The sequence below is a fragment of the Sinohyriopsis cumingii genome, chromosome 16, assembly GCF_028554795.1.
Source record: "Sinohyriopsis cumingii isolate HCF-2022 chromosome 16, ASM2855479v2, whole genome shotgun sequence".
Taxonomy (NCBI): Eukaryota; Metazoa; Mollusca; class Bivalvia; order Unionida; family Unionidae; genus Sinohyriopsis; species Sinohyriopsis cumingii.
Window position 1 is genome coordinate 63,536,241 of NC_142976.1, and position 24,459 is coordinate 63,560,699.

General features: G+C 36.0%; 1 protein-coding gene across 1 annotated transcript; it reads right to left on the reverse strand.

Annotated features, from left to right (window-relative positions):
• Nucleotides 1-417: 417 nt before the first annotated feature.
• On the reverse strand, nt 418-19,457 carry LOC149780580 (pyruvate dehydrogenase [acetyl-transferring]-phosphatase 1, mitochondrial-like). Its single transcript, XM_089937697.1, has 2 exons — nt 18,783-19,457; nt 418-13,833 (listed from the first exon to the last, which is right to left on the reverse strand). The coding sequence occupies exons 1-2, from the start codon at nt 19,319-19,321 to the stop codon at nt 12,807-12,809; spliced, it is 1,566 nt and encodes a 521-aa protein (XP_089793823.1). The 5' UTR covers nt 19,322-19,457; the 3' UTR covers nt 418-12,806.
• Nucleotides 19,458-24,459: the final 5,002 nt, after the last annotated feature.

Sequence of the window (24,459 nt, forward strand, 5' to 3'; positions counted from 1 at the left end):
TGAAAAATGGCGTTAAACACTACAACAACAACAACAACAACTTTTTTTCTCTTTGCAAATGCTACAAATAAAAACCACCCTGAATAAATACAGTCTTGTACACTGACAAAATCTTGTTTCATCTCTCTCTCTCTCACACACACACGTGATCTCAAGTTCTTTATTTTTATTGCAATTTGATGAGATTATTGTTAATGCAAAAATACAAGTTGCACTTAATTTTTTGACAATGTTGTCTCAGATTGTTGCATACAATTTACCAATAAATAATAGCCATAACTAATACATGTTCAAACCATCTTAATCATTTTGCCAACATTACACAACATAACAGCTACATATGCTCTAAACGCAGACAAGCTTGCACGCTGAGACATAATCCTCTCTCTCTCTCCTTCACTAATAACAACAAAAATCTTTGAGTACTTTTATTTTTTATTGTAATTAGATTCTTGAGTTGAGAACAGAATGAGACAGAAAATGTAAATTTACTTTGTATGTTTGTACCGTTAGGTTGTCGAGTAGCATGTGTTCCGTAGAACTCATTCAGGTATGATCCCTTTATTTTTCATACACAGTACCACCAAATGATAATTATTTATCTTACATATAATGTTTCGTACACTGAAATTAATAATTACTTTTTCGTGTATGAAATATAACATGAAATACGGCAGATCCCATGGAAATTGATGATTAAATAATTCTCAGACCATACAATCAGAACCTACTGAAAAGGGAGAAAAGTTGTATAGTGCTATGGTATGCTTTTGTGGATGCTTTTAAAAAATGCATCTGAAAAATTAATAAACTTATTCACTGGGTGGAACACATTTCAATTTGAAGTATCGCTTTGTCATACCAAAGTATTATCAATTAATGAGTTCTTCAAAACTCAATAATTAAATAAATATTCAACTGATGTGTCTTGATTCAGGATTGTTCTAATGTGCAGTGTATCTGAGCTTATCTTTTAGGTTTATAAAGAAACACAAGAAATGGTGATGGTGCTTTGTATTAAAGTTAATCAAATTTTCTGCTTAAGAGTTTGGACATAAAGGTTACACAAATGTTTTTCTACCTTTAGTGGTGGATTGGTTTGTTTGTGTTTGTGATCTGGATTTTTAACGTAGCTTTAACAATTTTTCAGTCATATCGCTATGATGTTTACAGTGTGGCAGTTTATAGTGATGTCTAGCACTGGGGCATCATGCTGCAGACATGTAGCATGATGTCCCACCCAGTCACATTATCCTGACACCAGGCTGACCAGTCCTAACACTAACCTCTTAATGCTGAGCGCCAAGCGAGGCAGCTGTTAGTACCATTTTTGTAAGTCTTCTTTATGACTCAGCCAGGAATCGAACCCATGACCTCCCACAGCCGAGGTGGACGCTCTAACCACTAGGCCAATGGAGTGGTCAGTGGTGGATTGGCAACATTTGCACATATTTTTCAAAGCCTACTGTGCCAGGATGCTGTCTGTAAAATCAGGTAAAATTTTGTTCAACACTTTTGAGAAATGATGGCCATATTTGATAGCAAACTATTGCAACAATTTTCATGCCATACATTTTTCATTATAATTCAGCCAAATTCTAATAAGCAAATTTTGTCACATTTTAAGTATTCTTTTTTAGTAACAGCAGCCACATTTTGATTTCAAATCAGCATCATTTGAATAAATGTTTTATGCCAGACACTTTCTATCCAATCTAGTCACATTCTGTTTGGTTGTTTTTCTTAAGAAGTTGTTGAAAACATTTTCTATTTTTGTAGCGGTGGCCATTTGATAGTGAACTTGTATCAAATGTACAATGTACAAAGTTTTACAGGAATTTCTGTCAAATTTTAGAAAATTCTGCGCCTTGGTTTTGGAGACGTCGCTTAACAGCTTTTTAGTCATAATGGCCCTATATGAAAATTGATTGCTAGCACTTGCATAAAACTTTAAACCCCTTCATAATATTGTTTTTTCTCAAATATAATCAAATTCTCTCCAGTGGTCAGTGGTCCAGTGAGCTGTTTGAAGATTCTTCCATTTTTAGAAACAGAGGCAATAATTGATGATGGATTTGCATTATTTGTAAAAACTTTATTTGAGTTTATGCTGGGATGCTCTCTGTTGAGGTTGGTTAAAATACAAGGATACAGGTGCATGGATATAAAACAAGGGCAGAACTTCTACATTCTGTAATAGAATTTGACACCTATCTCTCCCTGGTCTGGAAGTTTAGGATCATACAGAATATTTTATTAATTTTACCATGATTTTAAAAAATCATTGACCCAAATGATAACAGAAAGGGTAGGGGTGCATTGGAATAACAGTGCAGAGCTTCCTGATTCTATAGTTAAATTATAACATATCAAACATAGGGTATGTGATTTACAACGATACAGAAAACCTTGAATCAAGTCCTTAACCAATGCTGACAACAACGAATCCCGTGGACCGAGTGATGCCTAGGTCTCACCTATGCTAAAGCAGGCAAAACAATAAAAAGGAACAAAAGAAACTGAGATATTAAACTTTATCTTAAATATAACTTATAGTTGTGCAACATGATCTACACATACACATCATGAAGTAAACATACAAACAAGAACTTTAACTTCAGCTTCAAATAAAATAAATACTCAACTCAGAACCCTAAACTTGTAATACCAACACACCTGCATTCCAATTCTGATATAAACTGAGGGATTATTAAGTTGTTAAATGACTGCACATACATTTTGTAATATAAAGGTTTAAAAAAAATCATAAAATTGTCTTTTCTCACACAAAATGTTGAAAATATGCTTCAACTTATAAGTTGGAATTTTAATTTTGGAGGCGTGACTAAATTTATTAAATGATAAGATTCATGATTCAGGTGACCATAAGGACCTAAAGTGACCATAAGGACCTAAAGTGACCATAAAGACGTAAAGTTAAGCACATTAATGCTCTTAAACTTCACTATAGGACCGCTCCGTTGGCCTAGTGGTTAAAGTATCCACCTCAGATGCAGGAGGTAGCGGGTTCAAACCCCGGCCAAGTCATACCAAAGACTTATAAAAATGGCACTAACAGCTGCGTCACTATGTGCTCAGCATTAACATGTCAGTGTTAGGACTGGTCTGCCTGGTGTCAGGATAATGTGACTGGGTAGAACATTATGCTACATGTCTGCAGCACGATGCACCAGTGCTAGACATCACTATAAACTGTCACACTGTAGAAATTTTAGTGATATAAGTGAAAAATTGCTACAGCTAAGTTAAAAATCCAAATCATACACACACACAGATTTTACTATCTTTGAACTCAATTTCTGTGACATCCTGGTCCTTGCAGTTAATTTATTGTATCATCCTTTCAGTCAAAACACGATTATTTTTAAGTACACTGATTACATGTAATCCATCCTGATGGAGGTGAATGATACTCGTTTCAGCATTTGACATCATTTTAAAGACAAAGCATGAAGAAAAATCAAAGTATTGAAAATACTGTTGGCTTGGAGAGCTGAAGTGACACCATACTAATTTACATGGGATCAGATAGGTGAATAGCTACAAAGATATTGCTATTCATGGTCCTTTTTACTATTGTTAACAGAGATTTTTGTGTTTTGTAGCTTTAACACAATTTTTCTGTACATGATAAACTACATATGGTGTCCAGTATTTTGGTGGAGGAAAGACTAGAGAAAGACCAGGAAGAAACACCAACCACATGAAGCTACTGACAAACCACCTCGCATCCCTACATTAACTGTGTCAAAACTCAATTCCACATGGACAAAGGCAAGATGCAAGTATTCTGTACCAGGGCTCTGTATCATTAACAGATTAATCTGATGGAGATAACTATAATGTTTAATTAAATTTAAGTTACCTTGCTTGACATGTGAAATGGATCTGAAAGGACAGTGGCTCTAACCTTAATGGGTAATTTTAATGACACCATAGTTAATGACTTTTATTTGTAATACAAACTGTAATTGGTAAAACAGAATGGGAACAATGTCACTAAATTCCTCCAAGCCAAAATGTTTTTAGATTAAGTTGTAATGAGCAGGTTTATATACACTAAGAAAAAAATAAAAACACACACACATATATATATAGTAGCTATGACAAACATTATCTATGTATTGGTACATATATGTAGCACAATAGACTACCTTTATCCTTTATAACATCTTAATACTATATTAAATACAGGTGATCATGACTTAAGTTTGGTAAAGTAATACAATTTACATGCACCCCCCCCCAAAAAAAAATGGGGAGCTATACATATCACACATATAGTGACATAATACCCGATTTCTTTTACTGCGTAACTGGATGAACAGTTACCAATTAAAAGCACCATGATTTTTCATAAAGCAGTGTTAATATTCCTGAAGTGGAATCAACCAATTTTTGCAGATATATTGACTTGACTATACTGTGATCTCATTCAAGTTCTCTTAAATTTTATACTGGTTTACAGCAGCCCCATTCCAGAAAGAAAGAAAAATTTATGCAAAACTTTTTATACACTGAAGGAAAAAATGCACAAGAAATATCACTCAAAGATATACAATGATGTCTGAAAAGATTTTTTTAAAAATTTTTATCTCAGAGGTATGTTGCATTCTGTGATAGGATAAGTTTTTTTTAAAGGGGTAATCAGTAAAACAAACAACACATACCCTGATCTGGTGGTACATTATGGGAGAGCAGATCAGGGTCCATGTTTGTGTTTTTTTTGCAGCTGGACCTGATCTGTAAGCAAATATGGTACTCTCAGTAAAAAGATAAAGATTCTAGATTTATGAATTCTCTGTATGACAACCAGGAGACTATCTGAACTTCTGTTAGTGATTAAGAAAACCTGTCTAATATAAAGAAAAAAATACAAGGATAAACCATGAAAATGTATTCATAACAATAACATCAGATGCTGTCATTATTTCTTTAAGAGAGTTAAGAAACCTTAAAATCGTATGGTAATCATCATTTTTTGTTCTGAGAATAGACAATTCTTTTCTGATAAAATTAAAAATATTACAATTTAATTCTTACATATATTCTATGTGTTTGCTAAACATTTGAGCAAATTTCATCATTATGAATAAAGCAAAAACAAAGAAAAACTACAGGAAAACTATAAAATTTAAGGAATGATATGTGGACTTTTTTTTATCAATTATATGCAAACAAACTGCATAAGACTGTTCATGCATTTATTACAAAATGATGTATAAACAAAAAAGTTAATATAAACTATCCATGTGTCATAAAAAGTTAATAACCTTTTCTATGTGGATATTATCATTACCCAGTTTAGATTAGTACAGAATGACGACAAATTTACACTCGCACTACTGCATGGCTACCACTGAAAAATACCCAGCTCGTGATTACATGTACCTTACCCTGATCTCCTAAGAAACCTTGATCCCTTCACTCATAAAACCAATGTGGTACATACATTACCTGAATGTATCATCCAATGAATGCATTCTGGTCAAATAACATTAAAACATTTACGGTCATTGCAATTTTTGAATATCTGACCCACTTGCAGAGATCCCATAGGCAATCTTATCACTTTTGCAAACGGTTACCACATGTGCAAGTAATGTACCATGTTTGTTAAATTTCTACCAATGGAGTAGATGACACTACAGACAGAAGGATGAACGGTGTCACAATAACCCCTCACTAAAGCATGGGGGAAAATACTGTAAACCACGAAACTGCAATCAAACTCGATAGAAACAGATGTGTGCTCCCCATCTGCCTTCAGTAACCCCTACATTTCTGCTCTCTTAGACCCCCTCCCTTTAAAGGGTCATTTACTCTATCTCCAGAACACCACAATACCAACTTCAATCTGTTATTTTCTATTCATTCCAATTAATTTCCTGTTACTTTAATTTATAAAATAAAACAACATGAAAGTACTTTTTGTCTGTTACTACATCCAAAAGATTGTGTTCTGCCAGCTGAGGCAAGTCTCACATGTAAAAAAAAGACTATGTTTTTGGACTAATTCATGTACCCTTTCAATTTAGACTTTATCTGTGCATATACATAGCTGCAAAATGGTCTAACAATCCATAACATTATATTCAACATGAAACTTTCCTGATTAAAGCTGAGGCTTGACAAGAACACCCTAAATATATCAAAACTACATACAAAACACTGAACAATTTGCTTGGATATTCCGCTCAGTGATATATACATAAAAACTCGTACATATTCAAATCACATAACAATGTCCAATCTACAAGTACCTACTTCAAAATTAATACAGCATTTACCAATGTAAAAACATGCATAAGGTTTTTCAAGAGCTAATAATTTACGTGAGAAATTTCCTCCTCTATTTGAAAAAAGGAGAGGAATTTTATAAATACTGGAGAGATTTAACAAAGTAGCAAAGGTACTGCTTACAAATATTATGCATTATGTTCCATAAAAACTAGTTTGATTTGCACATCCTAGAATGAACACAATGTGCATCCAACTACCAAAAGCCAAGAGTCAGATCAGCATCTCGAGTAGTACAGACAGTGCAGATCCCAATTTGCCGGCATATTAGTTGGATGTGTATTAGACAGGTATATACAATAATTGACACTTTAATAAATATGATATGTTGGGTCATAAACTAAATGGAAAGACTAAATAAATGGATCCTTTTTCATTTGTGAGGTAAAACCCATTTATAAATTCTTAAATGAGGTATCTGAGTACATTGTCATGTATACAGGTATACAACAGTATATACATTTGATTGATTTTTTACTCCAACCACAGTCAGACAAAAAAGACATTAAACTGCAACACACACTGGCTTACTGTCCACTACTGTTGCTTGCTAGGTGCAAACATTACATACTCATGGGCTGAAAGCTTGTTCCCTGGCTTGATGGGGTGACTCTAGCATATTCATGGTTGCGACTATACACAATACAGACAAAGTCATGGGCTGAAAGCTTGAAGCTTGTTATCTGGCTTGCTGGGATGACTCCAGCATCTTCCTGATTATCAATATTTACAATATATAAATGGATATAGTAATAACTTCAACATTTCTTATCCAATTCCCTTGAATTTTCACTATGTGCAATTATTTTTTAAAAAGTCAATGGAAGTTTCTGCCCATAACGAGGCACTCAGTTTTACATTAATTATTCTTCCATGAGTATGTATAATTATGGTATATACTTGCTTATAAGTCAAGTAAACAGCAATCTGCACAGACCCAGACCGACCATTGAATGATGCACTGGCAAATCTGTGTCTATGAAGTCAGTTAGGAGAAATCAGCAGAACATAGAATAAAGACCTTGATCTGCTGGCTCATTATGCAAAAGCAGATCAGGGCCAATGTTGTTTGTAGTTCGCATGTGGCTTATAAGGTGAGTATATATGCTATGTCTGCACTATCAATCCATCAAATGTAAATCTGTGTACTGAACCTTTCTTACGAGCAAATGTATATCAGACTACTAGCACATGCATATGACACTATCACACATTTATCAGACTATCACATGTTTATCAGACTACTAACACATGTATATATATATATATCAGACTATAATCACATGTATATCAGAGTGTATCAGACTACTATCACATGTGTATTAGACTACTAGCACATGTAGATCAGACTACTAGCACTTGCAAATCAGACTTTCTGCAAAAACACAAGAACTGATACACAAACATAAACATGTTAAAAACTGAAATTTCAAGCAACATTTTCAATTACCTAACACTCCTATAAACAAGGAAATTCTCAATACATCTATCTATGTACAGGGTCACACATCTGTGAACAGCATAAACCCAGGTATCACTACACGATCCAAATTGGAGATCAAGGTCTATGGTGTTTGCTTTAAATCATAAGTAGAGGAAACTGTCTAGACCCAGATGCGCCTCTGCATGATATGACAGGAAATCCTGGTCAATGATCATCAAACAGGAGATCAAGTTCTATCAAATTTTCTTCAGATCATACTTAGAGGAATCTGCATAGACCCAGATGTGTCACTGTATCATCCAACAGGAGATCAATTTATCTGTTGTTTGCTTCAGATATTAAGTTGAGTAAAAGTCTGGTCCACGATGTGCCACTGCATGAACTGACAGGAGATCAAGGTCTACCATGTTTACCTCACATCATATGGACCAAGATGTGCCACTGCATGATCTGACAGGAGATCAAGGTCTACCCTGTTTACCTCACATCATATGGACCAAGATGTGCCACTGCATGATCTGACAGGAGATCAAGGTCTACCCTGTTTACCTCACATCATATGGACCATGATGTGCCACTGCATGATCTGACCGGAGAGCAAGGTCTACCATGTGTACTTCACATCATATGGACCAAGATGTGCCACTGCATGATCTGACAGGAGATCAAGGTCTACCATGTTTACCTCACATCATATGGACCAAGATGTGCCACTGCATGATCTGACTGGAGATCAAGGTCTACCATGTTTACCTCACATCATATGGACCCAGATGTGCCACTGCATGATCTGACCAGAGATCAAGGTTTATCCTGTTTACCTCAAATCATATATACCAAGATGTGCCAATGCATGATCTGACAGGAGATCAAGGTCTACCATGTTTACCTCACATCATATGGACCAAGATGTGCCAATGCATGATCTGACCAGAGATCTAGGTTTATCCTGTTTACCTCAAATCATAAGAAAACAGTCTAGACCCAGATGTGCCACTGCATGATCATATAGACAATCAAGGTCTATCCTGTTTACTTCAGATCATAACTACAGTGAACAGTAAGGACCCAGATGTATTACTGCAATACTGAACAGGAGATATGGATTTATAATGTTTGCTTCAGACCACAAGTGCACAGAAGAACACAGATCCAGATGTGTTAATGCGTAATCCACCAGGAGATCAGAGTCTATGCTATTTGCTTCAGATCAAATTTAAGTGCATCCACCCATTTCTACTAGCTCATGATAGGATTTCAGATCTGGGTATAGGTTGTCAACAGTTTGGTGAGTATTATTCAAGAGTAAATTTGTTAAAGTATTATACACAAACTCTGGTAGGATATGAACCACATACTACATGTACACTCAAACGCAGAAGAATTTACACTAAACAATACTGCATGCAAAGCTGATGAGGTATATATTCATGCAAAACAATATGTATACAGATTTGTACAGTTAATTGGCAATAATATTCATTATGTGTATTCAAACATTTATTTTAAATATAACTGTCTTTCAACAAATACAAAAACAGCAGAAGAGAACAAAACAAATAATAATTTAACACCTTTCCTTGATTTACAGCAACAGGTACAACTTTCGTTGCAGCAGTTTGGTTGACAATGTCTCAGTTTAACCAAAAATAAACCAAAATAGTCCCTCAAAGGAACTTACACATAACTGGTTGAAAATAATTTATTGGAATACAAGATAATGCTATTTCTCTGGTTCTTTTATTTGTTTCTCCTTCTTAGTATTGAAAGTATTTTTGATATTCTTGAACAACTCCAATATGGAGAGTAAAACAAACCCAACATTCTCCCAAAAATCAACATGTTCACAAGCTATCTATAAGTGCAGTGCAGAAAGTCTATGTTACTGCTTTCAATTTTGAACCAGACATTGTAAATAGAAAATGAATGAACATGTCTCACACAATGTCAAGATATGCCCACATGCTAAGTTTGGTTAAATCTATACAAATTATTTGTGGGAAGAAAGAACACAAAGTTATTTAATTGACATTTTTCAATGCATTCGCTGCAAAACGGGTTTGATAAAAACAAGTGTTGTCATGTTCACAAGCTGCTACAGCTAAAACCTCAGTCAAGACCTTTGACCGTAACAATGATGATAGAGTGCTGAATATCAGAGTGGTAACTGGAATGCAATAGAAAATGGGGACTGGGGGTGATCAGATCCTCCCCAGCAGATGGGAGGGTAGCCTCCACATCCTTTCAGTCATCAGTTTATAGCAATTAATATCATGTCAGATATGAAGTCGACCCTCCGTGGAATACCAAACTGACAGATCCCAAAACCACAGAGAGCCTGATAAATCTCTACAGAAGTGCATTAGCACTTCTATCCTACTCCTCCACAACTACAGTGATTAGAAGAGATGTGAACACTAACAAAAAGATAAAACTAGACATTCCAGTTTCAAAAGGCTAACAAGCCAAGCGTTTGCTACTACCTAAGTGTCAATACACTTTAACCTATCTGAACACAATAAAAACTTTTCTTTGTCAGATGATATAAACCTTCTAATGTGATACAAAGCTCTCTAGCAGCAACATTAATCAGAAAGAGATTTTTTATTGGATTTACCAATTACATATTCTGCAGCTGGTAGGGATCAACATCTCTGTTTAAATGGGAGTCCAGGCATTTTTAACTCAAAGTTCATTTGTATATATATGTACAGGTCACTGTGTTCATAAGTTTACTTAAGTACATAAATGTAAGCAATGAGTGTTGACTCAATCGATACATCAAACAGATCCAGTTTTCAAAACTCCAGCACAAAAGTGTTGATTATGTAGCTGGTGGCTAGATTTGCACCAATTTCATTCAGAACCAATTAAATATTGCAAGAAGTGTTTACATGAAAACTCCATGTCAAATGCCACCATGCATCGAGTGGTGATAACAAGATTTAAAGATGATCAATTATGGTGCCATGTTGGCAGTCTGCTGAACACCAGGTACATACTGTTACATTGTGTTTTAGTGAAGGGTCCATGTTGATAAGATCATCCACTTGAGAGATGTAGCAATATGGAGATTTTCAGTATGACTGTCAACCAGTCATTTTGTAGGTTAGATCAACATATTATCAATACAGGAATAACAATACAGTACAAGAAAAAAGTCTTTTTAATATCTCTATGGACTTCTCTTTCGGAAAAGTTGTTGTTACAAGACTGTTCAAATTTTGGAAGGTCATAGTGACCAGCGTTTTTATGAAAAACCCTTGTTGATATGACCATCCCTTAAAGAGTAGTGATAAGATTTTCAAGATGGCAACAATATATCAGCACCATTTTCCAGAAGAATTAGCTATAAGATCTTCAACATTATAGCTAGGTTTGTTTGGCACCATTTTTTATGATTTAGCACCAAATATGTATTATAAGAAGTATTTTAGTAAAAACCCAATGTCTCTATGATTATCAATTCCTAAGAATCAGTAATAACAAGATCAAACTATGCCCATCAATTTGGATCACTGATCAGCACCATTTTCATATAGGAGCAACTAGACACACACAAAAAGTCTAAACGAATGTCTGTGGGGCAACATTATCATTTATGAGGGGCAACATTATCATTTATGACCTACAAGACATCATCTTTTTTTGGAAACCCTCATGTCAGTATGATCATCCATTCTGAGGTATTGTTTATAAACTGTTGAAGATGGCCACCATGGATGACAGATCAGCACCATTTTCGTTTAAGACCAAGCAAACATCATAAGAAGTCTTTTGGTGAAAACCCCATTTTTGTAAGACCATCCATTCAGGAAAATTTGCAATAACAAGATTTTCAAGACGGATACCATGGTGACTGTACTGGATGTCAGATAGGCACTGCTTTTTTTTAGGACCAGTTAGACATCATAAAAAGTCTTTAACTGAAAACCCCTATGTCAAAATGACCATCATTAAGGAATCAAAGTAATAAGGATGCCAAACAGCAGTATTATCATTTAGGACCAAGTAGACCATGGGATGAATTCATGTGTATAATTCAAGGCAATCCTCCAAGTAGTGTAGGAGAAGCAGTGATACCAAACCTACACTCACGGATGGATAGAAAGCGTCCATCAGACAGCAAACCATCGCATAAGCTCTTCTGGTTTAAACCCAGTAGATCTAAAATATCTAATATTGGGTGTAAACCTTTTTCTCCTTAGAGTCACTGTGACCTTGACCATTGCATAAGTGTCTTATCTCAAAAGCGATCAATTTCAAATTTTTGTCTAGATATCTGGTTAACAAGTAAACTTCATTCCTTCGATCCCTGTACCCTTGACTTTTGACCTACAGGGCCTGAAATTAATAGGCATTTTCTGTGCCCCATACACAAGCACATGAAAAGTCTGGTCCAGAACATGAGCTATTGCATGGAAACCAAATAGAAAAAAGTATTTCAAACACAGGTTTCACAGCATTACTGTATTTAAATATTGTCAAGTTTCAGTACACTTATATCTCTGCACAGCATATGAAACTGGAATTTAAACTCTTCAGCTTAATGTATTATTAAAAACCATAACACCCGCCTTCCCAAATCAAACATTTATTTAAGAAAGTTTCATATCCAGTATAAGTGTATCTGGATTTAGAGCTAGAATCTTTTCTACACTTGGACAACATATGCATGTTTATTACACACTACTTGGTTTGTTAGTTACTTAGACCATCAATGACCTTAACTGTCCTTTTACATTGTTTTGAAAAGATTTTCTTTAGGAGGCAATCAGGAAAAAAACCACAGATCTGTAGAACAGGGTACAGCTTAACTCAGTGACATAAATTTTAATTTACTCAGCTCCAGTTCGATGTGCATTATATTGTAAGTAAACATGGTAAGTTCCTCTGCATGTTATAATGGACAATTGCATCATATGGAGGTATATATCGGGATGAAATATCCATTCTGTTCATTTTAGCTGCTATAGTATCCAGAAATGAACATAACATTGGATACTCCATCCCCGCAACAATACCAGAAATATACTTAATGTCAAGCATAGGAAGTGTTTTTAATGTATTCTGTGTCAAAGTAAATTATAGTCACAGTAATATCATCACGATAATTTCTTGAGGAAATCTTCGGAATCGAAAGAAGCTGAGACAACTTTCCATGTCCTGGGCCAAGAGCATTCCGTAAAAGATGTGTTGCAGCATTATTATCTTGAGGTCTTAGAGCTAACTTCAGTTTGCGTTTCAACAAAAGTTCATTAATATGGCCCAGAGTAATTTGTTTTCCACCTGGTTCAACTTTTGGAAGTTCAAAATTATTCAACAAAACTTCTCTCCCCTCCATGTGTCCAGCAACTAATTTGACAACTTCATGAGGTTCAAGGAATTCCCACAGTCCATCTGATGCTAGAACCAAAAACTTATCTTTAGGGGACAAATGATGCTTTATGATTTCTGGCTCAGCAGTCAAATATGGTGGAGTCTTGAAATGTCTTGGAATCAGATTATTTCCATAAATACTTACTAATGAAGAATATCCAGTGTTGACAATGTGTTTCAAATCTTTCTTAGACCATTTAAATCGAACATCGCCAAAAGCTCTCAGTGGTGCCAAGTCTCCAAGTAGACGGCCATGTGCCAGCAGATTATCTGGAGATTCATTTGGATGCTGCTTGAAGATCCTTTCTTCCTCTGCCTTGTTTCCAAAACAATGAAGTGTTGACAATTCAACAGCCTCCCACTGATCTTGTTCTGTACAAACTCCCAGTATAGCTTGGCTATCTCCAACATTTGCGATGTACAAATCAGTCTCATCAACAAAAGCAACGAGAGCACAGGATCCAGCAAATGCCAGTGGAACAACAGACTCCAAGCTTGTCTGACATGTCGATCCTGGAAGTGCATCCATAGAAATATCCTGATCAAGACAAAGAAAGGCACTTCGCAGATGGTCTTCAACACCAGAATCTTCAGAATAAGCGGCCAGACTTTCAATGGCTAGTTTCAACAAGCTTTTGGTAAAAGTATCAGTGAGTTCTTCATTAACATAATCATCCCAGCAAGTGTATCTGTAAGGAGAATACAAAACTTCAGAAAGCATGTATTACTGATAGAACCTACAGCCTGATGCCAGCCAGGAGCAACTCTCCTCAATGCTAGCCAAGTTTAGAATGACCCTTTATGTTCGCCCCTTTTTTATTGGGGTTTTAGCCTTTTGACTGGGAGCAGTCAACCTCAGGTAATAAACAGGCTTCATGTAAAATTTGGCTAACTCTAAATTTTTTAAATTAAAAGAATTTGGCATCTTTAATGATGTAATCTGTATCAGCAAATGATAAAGCAACTGTGAAAGCCAAAACTGATTGAACTATCAAAAAAGACATGGTAATTAAGTACTACTAGGCTTTTCCTGATTCTAAAAACTGTTGTTATGCAGCATGATTTTTTTTTAACAATATTAAAACCCTGTGCTGCCAAACAAATATGTTCCCGTCCTTTTCATACAGGTGAACAAGGATTCCAGATATCAGGTGCCTATAGCAAACTGCAGGAAAGTGGCATTGCCAATTTCTGTTCCTAAGCTAATGAACTAAATTACTACATGCAACTAAAATTCCCAACCTTTGCCTCATAAACGAGTTCATACAAATGCTATATACAATCTTTTCAATATTTTAAGTCATTATAGTGCAAAAGGAGATACAAGACACAAGTATGCATTACAGCAGAAATGCACCAGCACATAAAATCACATGCAATTTTTTTTAAAGTCTGATAACAATGTGTACATATGTGTATAATGAATTTAATGTACAGGATTCCATTTTTGGCTCCTCACCTGACTATTACAACTACATGTAGTTTTTCTAAGAGTTTTCTCCCAGGTACCTTTTTTGAAATTTAGAACTGTGAACAGCTAAATAGCAAGTTTTTTTTACTGTAACAATTAAATGTTTTCTGAATATATGCATGAATGCAGTTCACAATAATTGTACAAAACAAGTATTACCAACTGCAAAATAACAAAAGGAGGACAAAACAAATATGGACAATTCAATCAACTGCACATATAAAATCCTACATATAAAGTGGGGCCCCAAATGACCGAGTGGTCTAAAGCGCTCACCATTACGGATCACTGCCATCTCACCTCTGTGCAAATTCGAGTCTCGGCCAATGTGGGTATGTGAGAAAGCTTGCTGGTAGCTTCTCATGTGTTGGTGGTTCTTTCCAGGGTTTTCCCAGGTTCTTCCTCCACCATTTATACTGGCTGCCATGTATAGCCTATCTTGTGCTGAAAAATGACATTAAACCCTATAACAAAGTAATCAGTTACACACTGTATTTGAAATAAAACAATGTGTTCCCATTTTCGTGTTAGGCAGATGCTGTGTGCTGTGCAAACCTGTACATGAGACATTTAGTCTAAATTATAGATCTTAAACATGGTTAAGAAGAAATTTATTTCATGTTCAGTTTGAGGTAACTTTTTGATAATTCTTTAAAAAAGGGAAGTTTTATAAATTCAGCTTGTTTATTTATTATTTATGCAACACTTTACAATACTGCTGGACATTCATGTATGTGCAGGAAAATGTCTGATCCCTCACTGATTCAAAGGTCTTGAGCAAAGTGTATATGCTTGACTGACTGCATGAACCCAGGACGTCTAGGGTTTAATTTTTAGGTTGTTGTTGTTGTTGGGGTTGTATTTTTTTGGTAACCTATCACCCGTCCCACATAGTTCAGGAACTGATGGGAGGTTGTAAAGGCATAACATAAAAAAATAGCACTCAGAAAAAAATCACAATGACATTAGAGTAATGGCACACTGGTCTAGCACAGTTAATGTATCAAATTTTGTTGAAAACTCAGTCCTTTAAGGTAAAATTATATTCATAAACGTATGACCAATCTGCAGCAGGCTTTGTGACATCAATAACAAGAGGCCCAAGTGTGCATCATTTTATTTACCTGGGTAACTGACATATGTAAGTTTGTAAAAGCAAATACAAACATGTTTTGAATCTGAGGAGCAGAAAGAAAAGTTTGGAGTACTTAGCTGCCACATATGAATATTCTGGTTTTAAGCACACACATAAAAATATATTTCTTTGAACTAAATAATTTTTTATTACTAATTTTTCATTCTCCATTTACTGAAATGAACAACAGTTACATAACCTAATTTGTATTCCTTTGAGAAAAGAGAAAAGCCATTGTCAGTATTTCTCAACACAATGTCATATGATAATTGCATATGTACTCTACATAATTACTTAAAATAATTTGCTTGACATAAATTACTATACATTTTTACCAATCATGATTAGCGAACAACATGTGAAGATAGCCATTACTGAATCGTGCTTCTTATTATATGTCCAGCAGATGCTAAAAAATATTCAGAGAAAGAATTAGCATCTTAATGATCATGTCTAATACTGTTAATGTTGAAAGAAATTAAATGCAATTTGGAGAGAAAAAAACATTAAAATAAAACAAAAGTAACACATATGCAAATTTAACAAAATGAATGCAAACCCAAAACTTCAGACAGCTACATATTTCTTGCTCACTGGCACATTAATTGTTTATTTTGTATTTTCTCTCTCTATTATTTATCAATTAAATTACCGTGAATGTCAGAAAATGACATATTTACACATAAGATGATTTGTGATTTTCATAAATCTATATTTTTTTTAAATTAAGAAAAATCTGAACAATTGCAGCCATACATTCAGGGGCCCCGAGTGGCCGAGTGGTCTAAAGCGCTCTCCGTTACGAATCACTGCCATCTCACCTCTGTCTGTGTGGGTTCAAGTCTCAGATACGCCTAATGTGGGTATGTGAAAAAGCTTGCCAGTAGCTTCTCATGGGTTGGTGGTTCTTTCTGGGGTTTTCCCGGGTTCATCCTCCACCATTCATACTGGCCGCCATGTATAGCCTATCGTGTGCTAAAAATGGCATTAAACCCTACAACAACAACAACAACAACCTTACATTCAATTTTTCATAATAATTATAAGGAAGATATATGAAATAAATATAAGATTGCAGAAACATCTATTGATGGCCAAACCCTACTGAATCAGCGTTTCCCTTTACCTTCATAGACCCTGTAATTTTTAATTTGACCCCCCCATTTTGATACCAAAGTTTGATTTTTACTCAGTCTGACTTCCAGTCTTGATTCGCAGAAGATTTTTTACTCTCAGTCTTGCACCCCTAGGGGCTACAATGTGAATCCATATAAATTTCAACTGGTGGGGGATCTGGATTTTTAATGTAGATTTAACAATTTTCTAGTCATATCACTATGATATCTGCAGAGTGGCAATTTATAGTGATGTCTAGCACTGGGGCATCATGTTGCAAACATGTAGCATTAAGTCATACCCAGTCACATTATCCTGACACATGGAGGGCCCCAAGTGGCCAAGTGGTCTAAAGTGCTCTCTGTTACGGATCATTGCCATCTCACCTCTGTCAGCGTGGGTTCGAGTCTCGGATTCAGCCAATGTGGGTATGTGAGAAAGCTTGCCAGTAGCTTCTCGTGGGTCGGTGGTTCTTTCTGGGGTTTTCCCGGGTTCTTCCTCCACCATTAATACTGGCCGCCATGTATGGCCTATCGTGTGCTGAAAAATGGCGTTAAACCCTACAACAACAACAACTGACAAAAGGCCAGCCAGTCCTAACACTAACCTCTTAATGCTGAGCACCTAGCAACCCAGCTGTTAGTACTTTTTATAAGTCTTTGGTATAACTCAGCCAAACAAGAGAGACATATTGCCATGATCAAACTAATTATATAACCATTCATCTAAAAAAAAAAATCAGTTTTCGAATTTTATGCTTAAAAAGCAGGGTCAGTCAGTTATAAATTTTTTTTTTTTTTCATTCTGCCCCCACCCCCCCATTTATAGATGCTTGATTACTCAACATCACAATGTTATATAATAGTACGAGAAGCACTTTCTTTATAATTGCTTAAATAATTGCCATTTGTCAGGTAACTTGCTTTGACTCTGAAGCTGACCATGACAGGTGAACAGCATACAAAAGTGGTCATTCCTGATTAATTCTTTACAATCTACATCTAACAGATGCTTATGAATGTTTGGATAAATAGGAAGCATCTTGATGAGCAACAAATCTAATATTTTTCTCCAAGGATGAAATATAAACTGCTAACACTGTTCTAAATATCCTAAATTAATGTATTTTTTGGCTGGAGAAAATTTTTGTTTCATCACACACATAACAGTGTTAATCTGTTTATGTGTTAGTCTAATATGCACACTCTATACTTTAGTTAATATGCTTTTGTTTGATGCAAGCTGCAATAAATGTGAAGATGACCAAGATTAGTAACAGTATGAAAAGGTAGCCATCACTGGATCCTGATTTCCTCTCTATGTTAAACGGGCACTTACAAATTATTGGGAGAGGTAGTAAGCATCTTAACCAGCATCATGTCTAACATGATTGCCTATAAATTAAACAAAATCTGAACTGGTCTGATCATTCAGAAAACCTGCAATTCTTTCTTTTATGGTTTGACAAATTTAGAGGGTCCACAGCAAAACAATAGGGTCAGTCAGAAAGCTGCCAGCCAAAATAATATATTTCTTTAAGGACAAACTCATTTACTACATCCTATACTTCAATTAATTTTAATGTGATGACCATGATCTGGATGTAAATAACTGGAGCAGCCTTCTACCTTTGTTATTCTGCCACAAAGGTGATGTAACTGACAGATGACATCTACTGAGAATTAGAGGACATTTTTAAAATAAAATAATGCAGCCATGATGAACATCTGAAAATAACTGTCAGTTATCAGACAGTCCTCTACACAGACTTAACACACAGCGAACAACTATGATGGAGCTAGATGGAGTGAATCTGGACGAGGCATACTATTTCTAAATGTCCATTCTGACAAGATATCTTTTTTGTAACAGGTCTATTTTTTTTAATCCAAGCATGAATATATTTTATGGATTACCTGTGAATAAGATCATTCATTGGATCTACTGCACCATTTTTAACTTGCTCCAACATATAGGGTGGTAACATTGTCAGAGCTATATAGTGAAAGAGTCTTTCACTAAGTGCCTGTGAACATGCACAGCCTGCATGTCCATCATATATACCAAAGAGATACTGATTTGTTGCTGTATTCAGCTTTGCCTGTGCATGTCGATCTTCTATTGGTGTGTTGGATGCAAGCTTGTTTGTTTCTACGCGGCTGACTGCCCCTCCATTGGTCTCAAAAGTGGCTCCATGCAGCTGGATAATTGATGTTACTTGCTGTGGCGATAATCGAGGATAATCAACTGAATCAGCCACACTTCTTTCATTTAAGTTAAAGCTCCAGTTGCCAGAGCGCTGAGTTGTCCGATACAGTCCCCTTATTTGGCCGCTAAAGGGCCTAATCTCATTTGTCTGCCGAACAATTTTGACCCGTTTCCGATGCCCACGTACCAGCTCTCGACAACTTTTCAGAATCCTTGAATTAACATTTCTTGGTAAAATGTTAAACATGCTCTTAGTTCTGTATCAAACACTGATATACAAAACGAAATCAAATTTTTATAATTTCGATCTGTCTTTTTTAAATATTTATTCTTAGTTTGATAAAATCAAGGTTATATTGTCGTACACTACACCATAAGCTGTAAATCCGAAAGAGAACTATGTCATTGAAACTAGTGTACTAAAGTGATAGCCAAATTGTACAGTCGTTCTGGTGCGGAATATTGCTGAAAGGTAAAGAAGAAGAAGAAGAAGAAATTTAGGTGTGAGTTTAATACTTAGTTCTGATTATGTTCCACTTATAAGAAATATTAATTTATGTTGTCATCAGCATTTAATTATATTAAATATTCCATTATGTACTACTGTAACTTTCTTAACTCCCCATATATGTGACTATATAACCTGCACAAATACTTTCGGATTTGAAACTGTGTTTGCATCTGACGCAGCGTAGGGTCTTTTGACATAAGCACACTGTGATAGAAACTTGATACTTTTGTATAAATTTAGCACAACTTACGGTCTTCGTGTGCACTTCACGGTTATCTAGAAGGTTCCATCGGTAGTTATATCACGGGGGCTCGTATCGTTGCTTACAATTAACCTGCCATACATGTACTATATAATAACTATTAGTTATTAGTTATTATATCATACATGTAGTTATTAGTTATTATATAGTACATGTATGACATGTCAATTGCAAACAACGATACGAGCCCATGTGGTTATATAAGCGAGCAGCAGGGAAGGTGAACAGACCACTTGATTGAAAGTCCATTTATGAGAAATAAAACGTTTCATACAAAAAAAAAAAGAAAAGAAAAATACAAGGTCAATAACGCCAAACCTCTAACTAAAAACCGAGAGTTTCTCCAATTGGGTAAGCTCATTTTGTTACTTCATCTTTGTCGTTCGTGTTTTTAAATTTTTATACGTGTTTTTGTTTACCTTTCGGCCACTCATTTTTTGGTCGCACCCTCCCTGCTGCTGTCATTTTATCAAAAGATGTTATCAAGACTTATACGATATCGTGACCAAGGATCATGCAAATTTATCGTGATAAATCCGTGTGGGGTAGCTAGTTCTTTTGAAAAGAAGTTTTTGAACTTAATCATATCCATATCCTTTGAACACCAAGTCTGATGAATATTTCGCAGAGTATGTGTATCAACTCCATTTAACACGACTAAAATATTGCAGTTATCACTAATTACTTTTGGTATTTGTGTATATACCTGAGCAACATAAATCACGTCTGTGTTTTTATGCCTACCTCGAGAAAATATCCGAGCTGGATTTGACTGTTTGTCCAGCATTACATCATCGTATACTACGATATTATTTAATAAATCCATCGAGGTCATCTACTGATGGGGCTTCATCAATATCAGCGATAAAATCAATAATATCATTACCATCCTCGTCCAACAATTTTGCATTTACATTAAAATCTTTAAGCACATCGTAGCATCTCTGATCATCTACGGATGGTGGTACTAAATATAACTTATCCCACTTGAGCCATCTCATTATCAAATTAAGCAGTAATTGTGTTTTACCCTATCCGATGGACCCATTAATATCATTCTGATGGAATTGGGTAATGCTGAAATATGTTTTACTGGCTCTTGCTTTTGTGTTGCTAAAAAATCATTGATATCCGTGTTGTACAAATATAATAAATAATATGAATAGCAGCAGAGAGGGTGAATAGACCACATGCTTTAAAGTCCATTTATAAAAAATACAACTTCATACAAAAAAATCAAAAATATAAGTTCAATAACACAAAACTGAAGCCTCTAATCAAAACCGAGAGTTTCTCTAATTGGGTTAGTTCATTTTATTACTTCATCTTTGTCGTTCGTGTCTTACAATTTTTATGCGCGTTCGTTTACCCGTCGGACACTCATGTTTGGTCGCACCCTCCCTGCTGCTATGTTGTGTGAGTAATTAAATCATTATTATATCAATAATGGAATCTCGCAGGTGTCAGACTGACACTAACATGATGATGTGACATTATAATAACGATGAGCGATTTAATTACATGTTTTAAACTGGGGAATCAATAACTCTCATTCGTCCACCAACACCTTCAAGTAACATTGTTTTATCGCTGAGTATAACAGCGACTGCTCTGTAACCACCAGCGGGCAGTCGAGGTACACGATCTCGGAAGTGTATATCAACGGCATAATGCCTAAATAAATCTAAATGTTCCAACGAAAAGTAATAGATTTGATATAATGTTGTGAAATCCCACTGAGATATCTGCAAACCAGAATCAACATTCTGCTCATGACCCATAAATGTCATCAACCGATGATAAGCACGTGCAACATTATTTTGATCAAAACTTAGCAAAACTTCTTCAGAAGGTTCTTGATGTCCGTTTATCCTCAAAACAACTTCACTAACCCCAAGCGTGTCAAACACCACTGGTTTTCTTTCCTGCGAATCTACTCTGGCATTTTCCTGAAATGCGATGAATATATGTCATGGTGCTGACACTCCCTGCTGTGATGCTATCTGCCATGTGATAACCCAGCAGCATTACTTTGAACGCTATCTGTTGTCATTGTCAACCATGATAACAATGATTTACCACCTGAATTCATAAAAGCTGGTAGTGTTTCTTCTTCTGCAAGCGATGTAGTCATTACTGGCATCCACAGTGACAATTTTATTAGTATTACTTTACCTGCATCAACTAAGTTGGTTCGCCAGATCGCATCATTGTCGGTGACTTTTCTTATAAGTACCACAGTGTGTTTAGCGCCAAATATAACTTTTCTAACATTTATACAGAATCCAAATATGTGATAATGGAATCACTCATGAAAATTTTTCTTCTGCATTTAACATTTGTCTGCGTGCTGCGAACTCTAAGCTGAAATCGTCATTCATCGATGCAACTGCGTCCCCAGCTGCATTTATAGTCTCACGTTGCTACTCTCGGGGTGATCAGTGGTATCCTTTGCAAACATCATTGACGGACCAGCTGACCTCGAGTAACCATCGCTGCATCTTGCCAGGCCCAATATCGTCGTCGACGTCTTCCAGGCATGATTCAATAGTTTTTCCGTCAATTATCTATATGACACTGTTTTAAAAATGCCATAAAACCATTATTAACAACACCAGGTCGATCTAAAAGTCCGTATGCTGTATCATCTGCTTTCAAAAGTCTACCTTCTACTTCAATAAACGCTTCAGCAGGTAAAAAACTATATACTTGTATTTTGAACATGTAATTCTATTCGTCCATGTGCGTTAGGTACACGTACGTCATAAGAATAAAACTGATAATCGCGCACAGATTCAGGTTTGAGAACTGGCGAATCGATGTCAAATGCGGGATCAGATACACGTTTAAACATTTTATTACAATTACTATCGTCTAACAGGAAGACCACTTCCTGCTTTTAAACTTGCCGTTATATTTTTTTCTTTTTCTGACATGGGTACACCAGGCAACTCTGCTAATTTTTGATTTGCAGCTTTATTTATTACTTTACTAACATCTGCAGGCATAATTTCAGTGCTGGGTAATTTTACTGGCTGAGGTTGTCTTCGTATTAATCGTGCTAGTCTATCCTTGATTGCCGAGAATGCTGTTGTTGTTGTTGTTGTGGGGTTTAACGCCATTTTTCAGCACACGATAGGCTATACATGGCGGCCAGCATTAATGGTGGAGGAAGAACCTGGGAAAACCCTGGAAAGAACCACCGACCCACGAGAATCTACTTGCCAAGAATGCTTTACTAGCAACATCACCAATACCTTTATCACGAACAACGTCAATAGCTTTCATTGATAATTGTTTTGCAATCCGCACTGCTTTTGGGGCTACCCTTTAAATAGACCCTGAACAACATCACCGAGTCCATCTCAGTAGGTAACTTTATATGTTGGAAATCGCGAATTTATCACCCTGACCATTACAGGTCCACGTTCAGCATTATGTATAATCATCTAATTTTCTTGTCACTGATCTAATTGTATACCCTCAATCACTGTGATAATCATCAACGATTTCATCGATGAGAGACTGATAAACATTAATGTCCATGATACCGCCTGTAAATAACACTGGTCAACAGTGAAATCATTACTGACTTGAAAAGGCCCTAATCTGTAGTATTTTGGTGTGCCGAACACGAATATAACCGTGAAAAATTTGTATTGGCTCTCGTTTTGAAGATATTCATATACCTCATTTTCTATGTTTCACTGTGTAAATTTCTCCAGTAGGACTGCAGCAACATCCGGAATAATGATGTAACATTGCATAATACCATCATGCTCACATCATCCACAGTTGAGTGCATCATTTTCTGATGCAATGCAATACTAATGCCATGCGGCTGCTGAAGTAAGTTGACGTCAGCAGTGTACTATACATGTGTAGGCCTATTATACTAATGCCAGGCGGCTGCTGAAGCTGACGTAAGCAGTGTACTATATAAAGCCCAATCAGATAGGTTCAGCATTTAAAATATTTTAGACGTTGTGCGAGACAGTTCAAGCTACTGTTACATAAAACTTATTATTTTATCCATTTACGTACAATAAAGAACAGTAATGCCTCGAAAGTGTGTTAATACCGCGGACAATTTTTGCTATATTTGTGGGGAAGTGACATTTGCCAACCAGAAGAAAAGTATCAATTCTCAAGTGAAGAAGGCATATCATCTTTACTTCGGATGCAAGGTTGGTGACCAAGACAAGCCTTGGGCTCCGCATATATGCTGTGCTACATGTACAACACAGCTTTCACAGTGGTTGAATTGCAAAAGGTCATCAATGCCGTTTGCAGTCCCAATGGTGTGGAGAGAGCCAAGCAACCACCTAAATGACTGTTATTTCTGCTTGGTTCCTCCTCTTTCCGGCGGAATAACGAAGCGAAAGAAGTCGAGAATAGTCTACCCAAACATTCCGTCTGCATTGAGACCAGTTCCACATGGTGAGGGACTTCCTATTCCAGAACCTCCAGCAGAATATTCTCTTGATTCATCTGACGAAGACAAAGGTGAGTCGACCTGTTCTTCTCCTGGTCCATCAGCATGCAGTGATCCAGATTTTCACTGTGGTGCATCATCAACCCCACACAGAATAACACAGGAAGAACTAAATGA

Coding starts and splice junctions, on each gene's coding strand:
- LOC149780580 (XM_089937697.1), bottom strand. CDS start 19,321: ATGTTTAACATTTTACCAAGAAATGTTAATTCAAGGATTCTGAAAAGT. Junction 13,834..18,782: donor ATGAATGATCTTATTCACAG/GTAATCCATAAA, acceptor TTCTCCTTACAG/ATACACTTGCTGGGATGATT.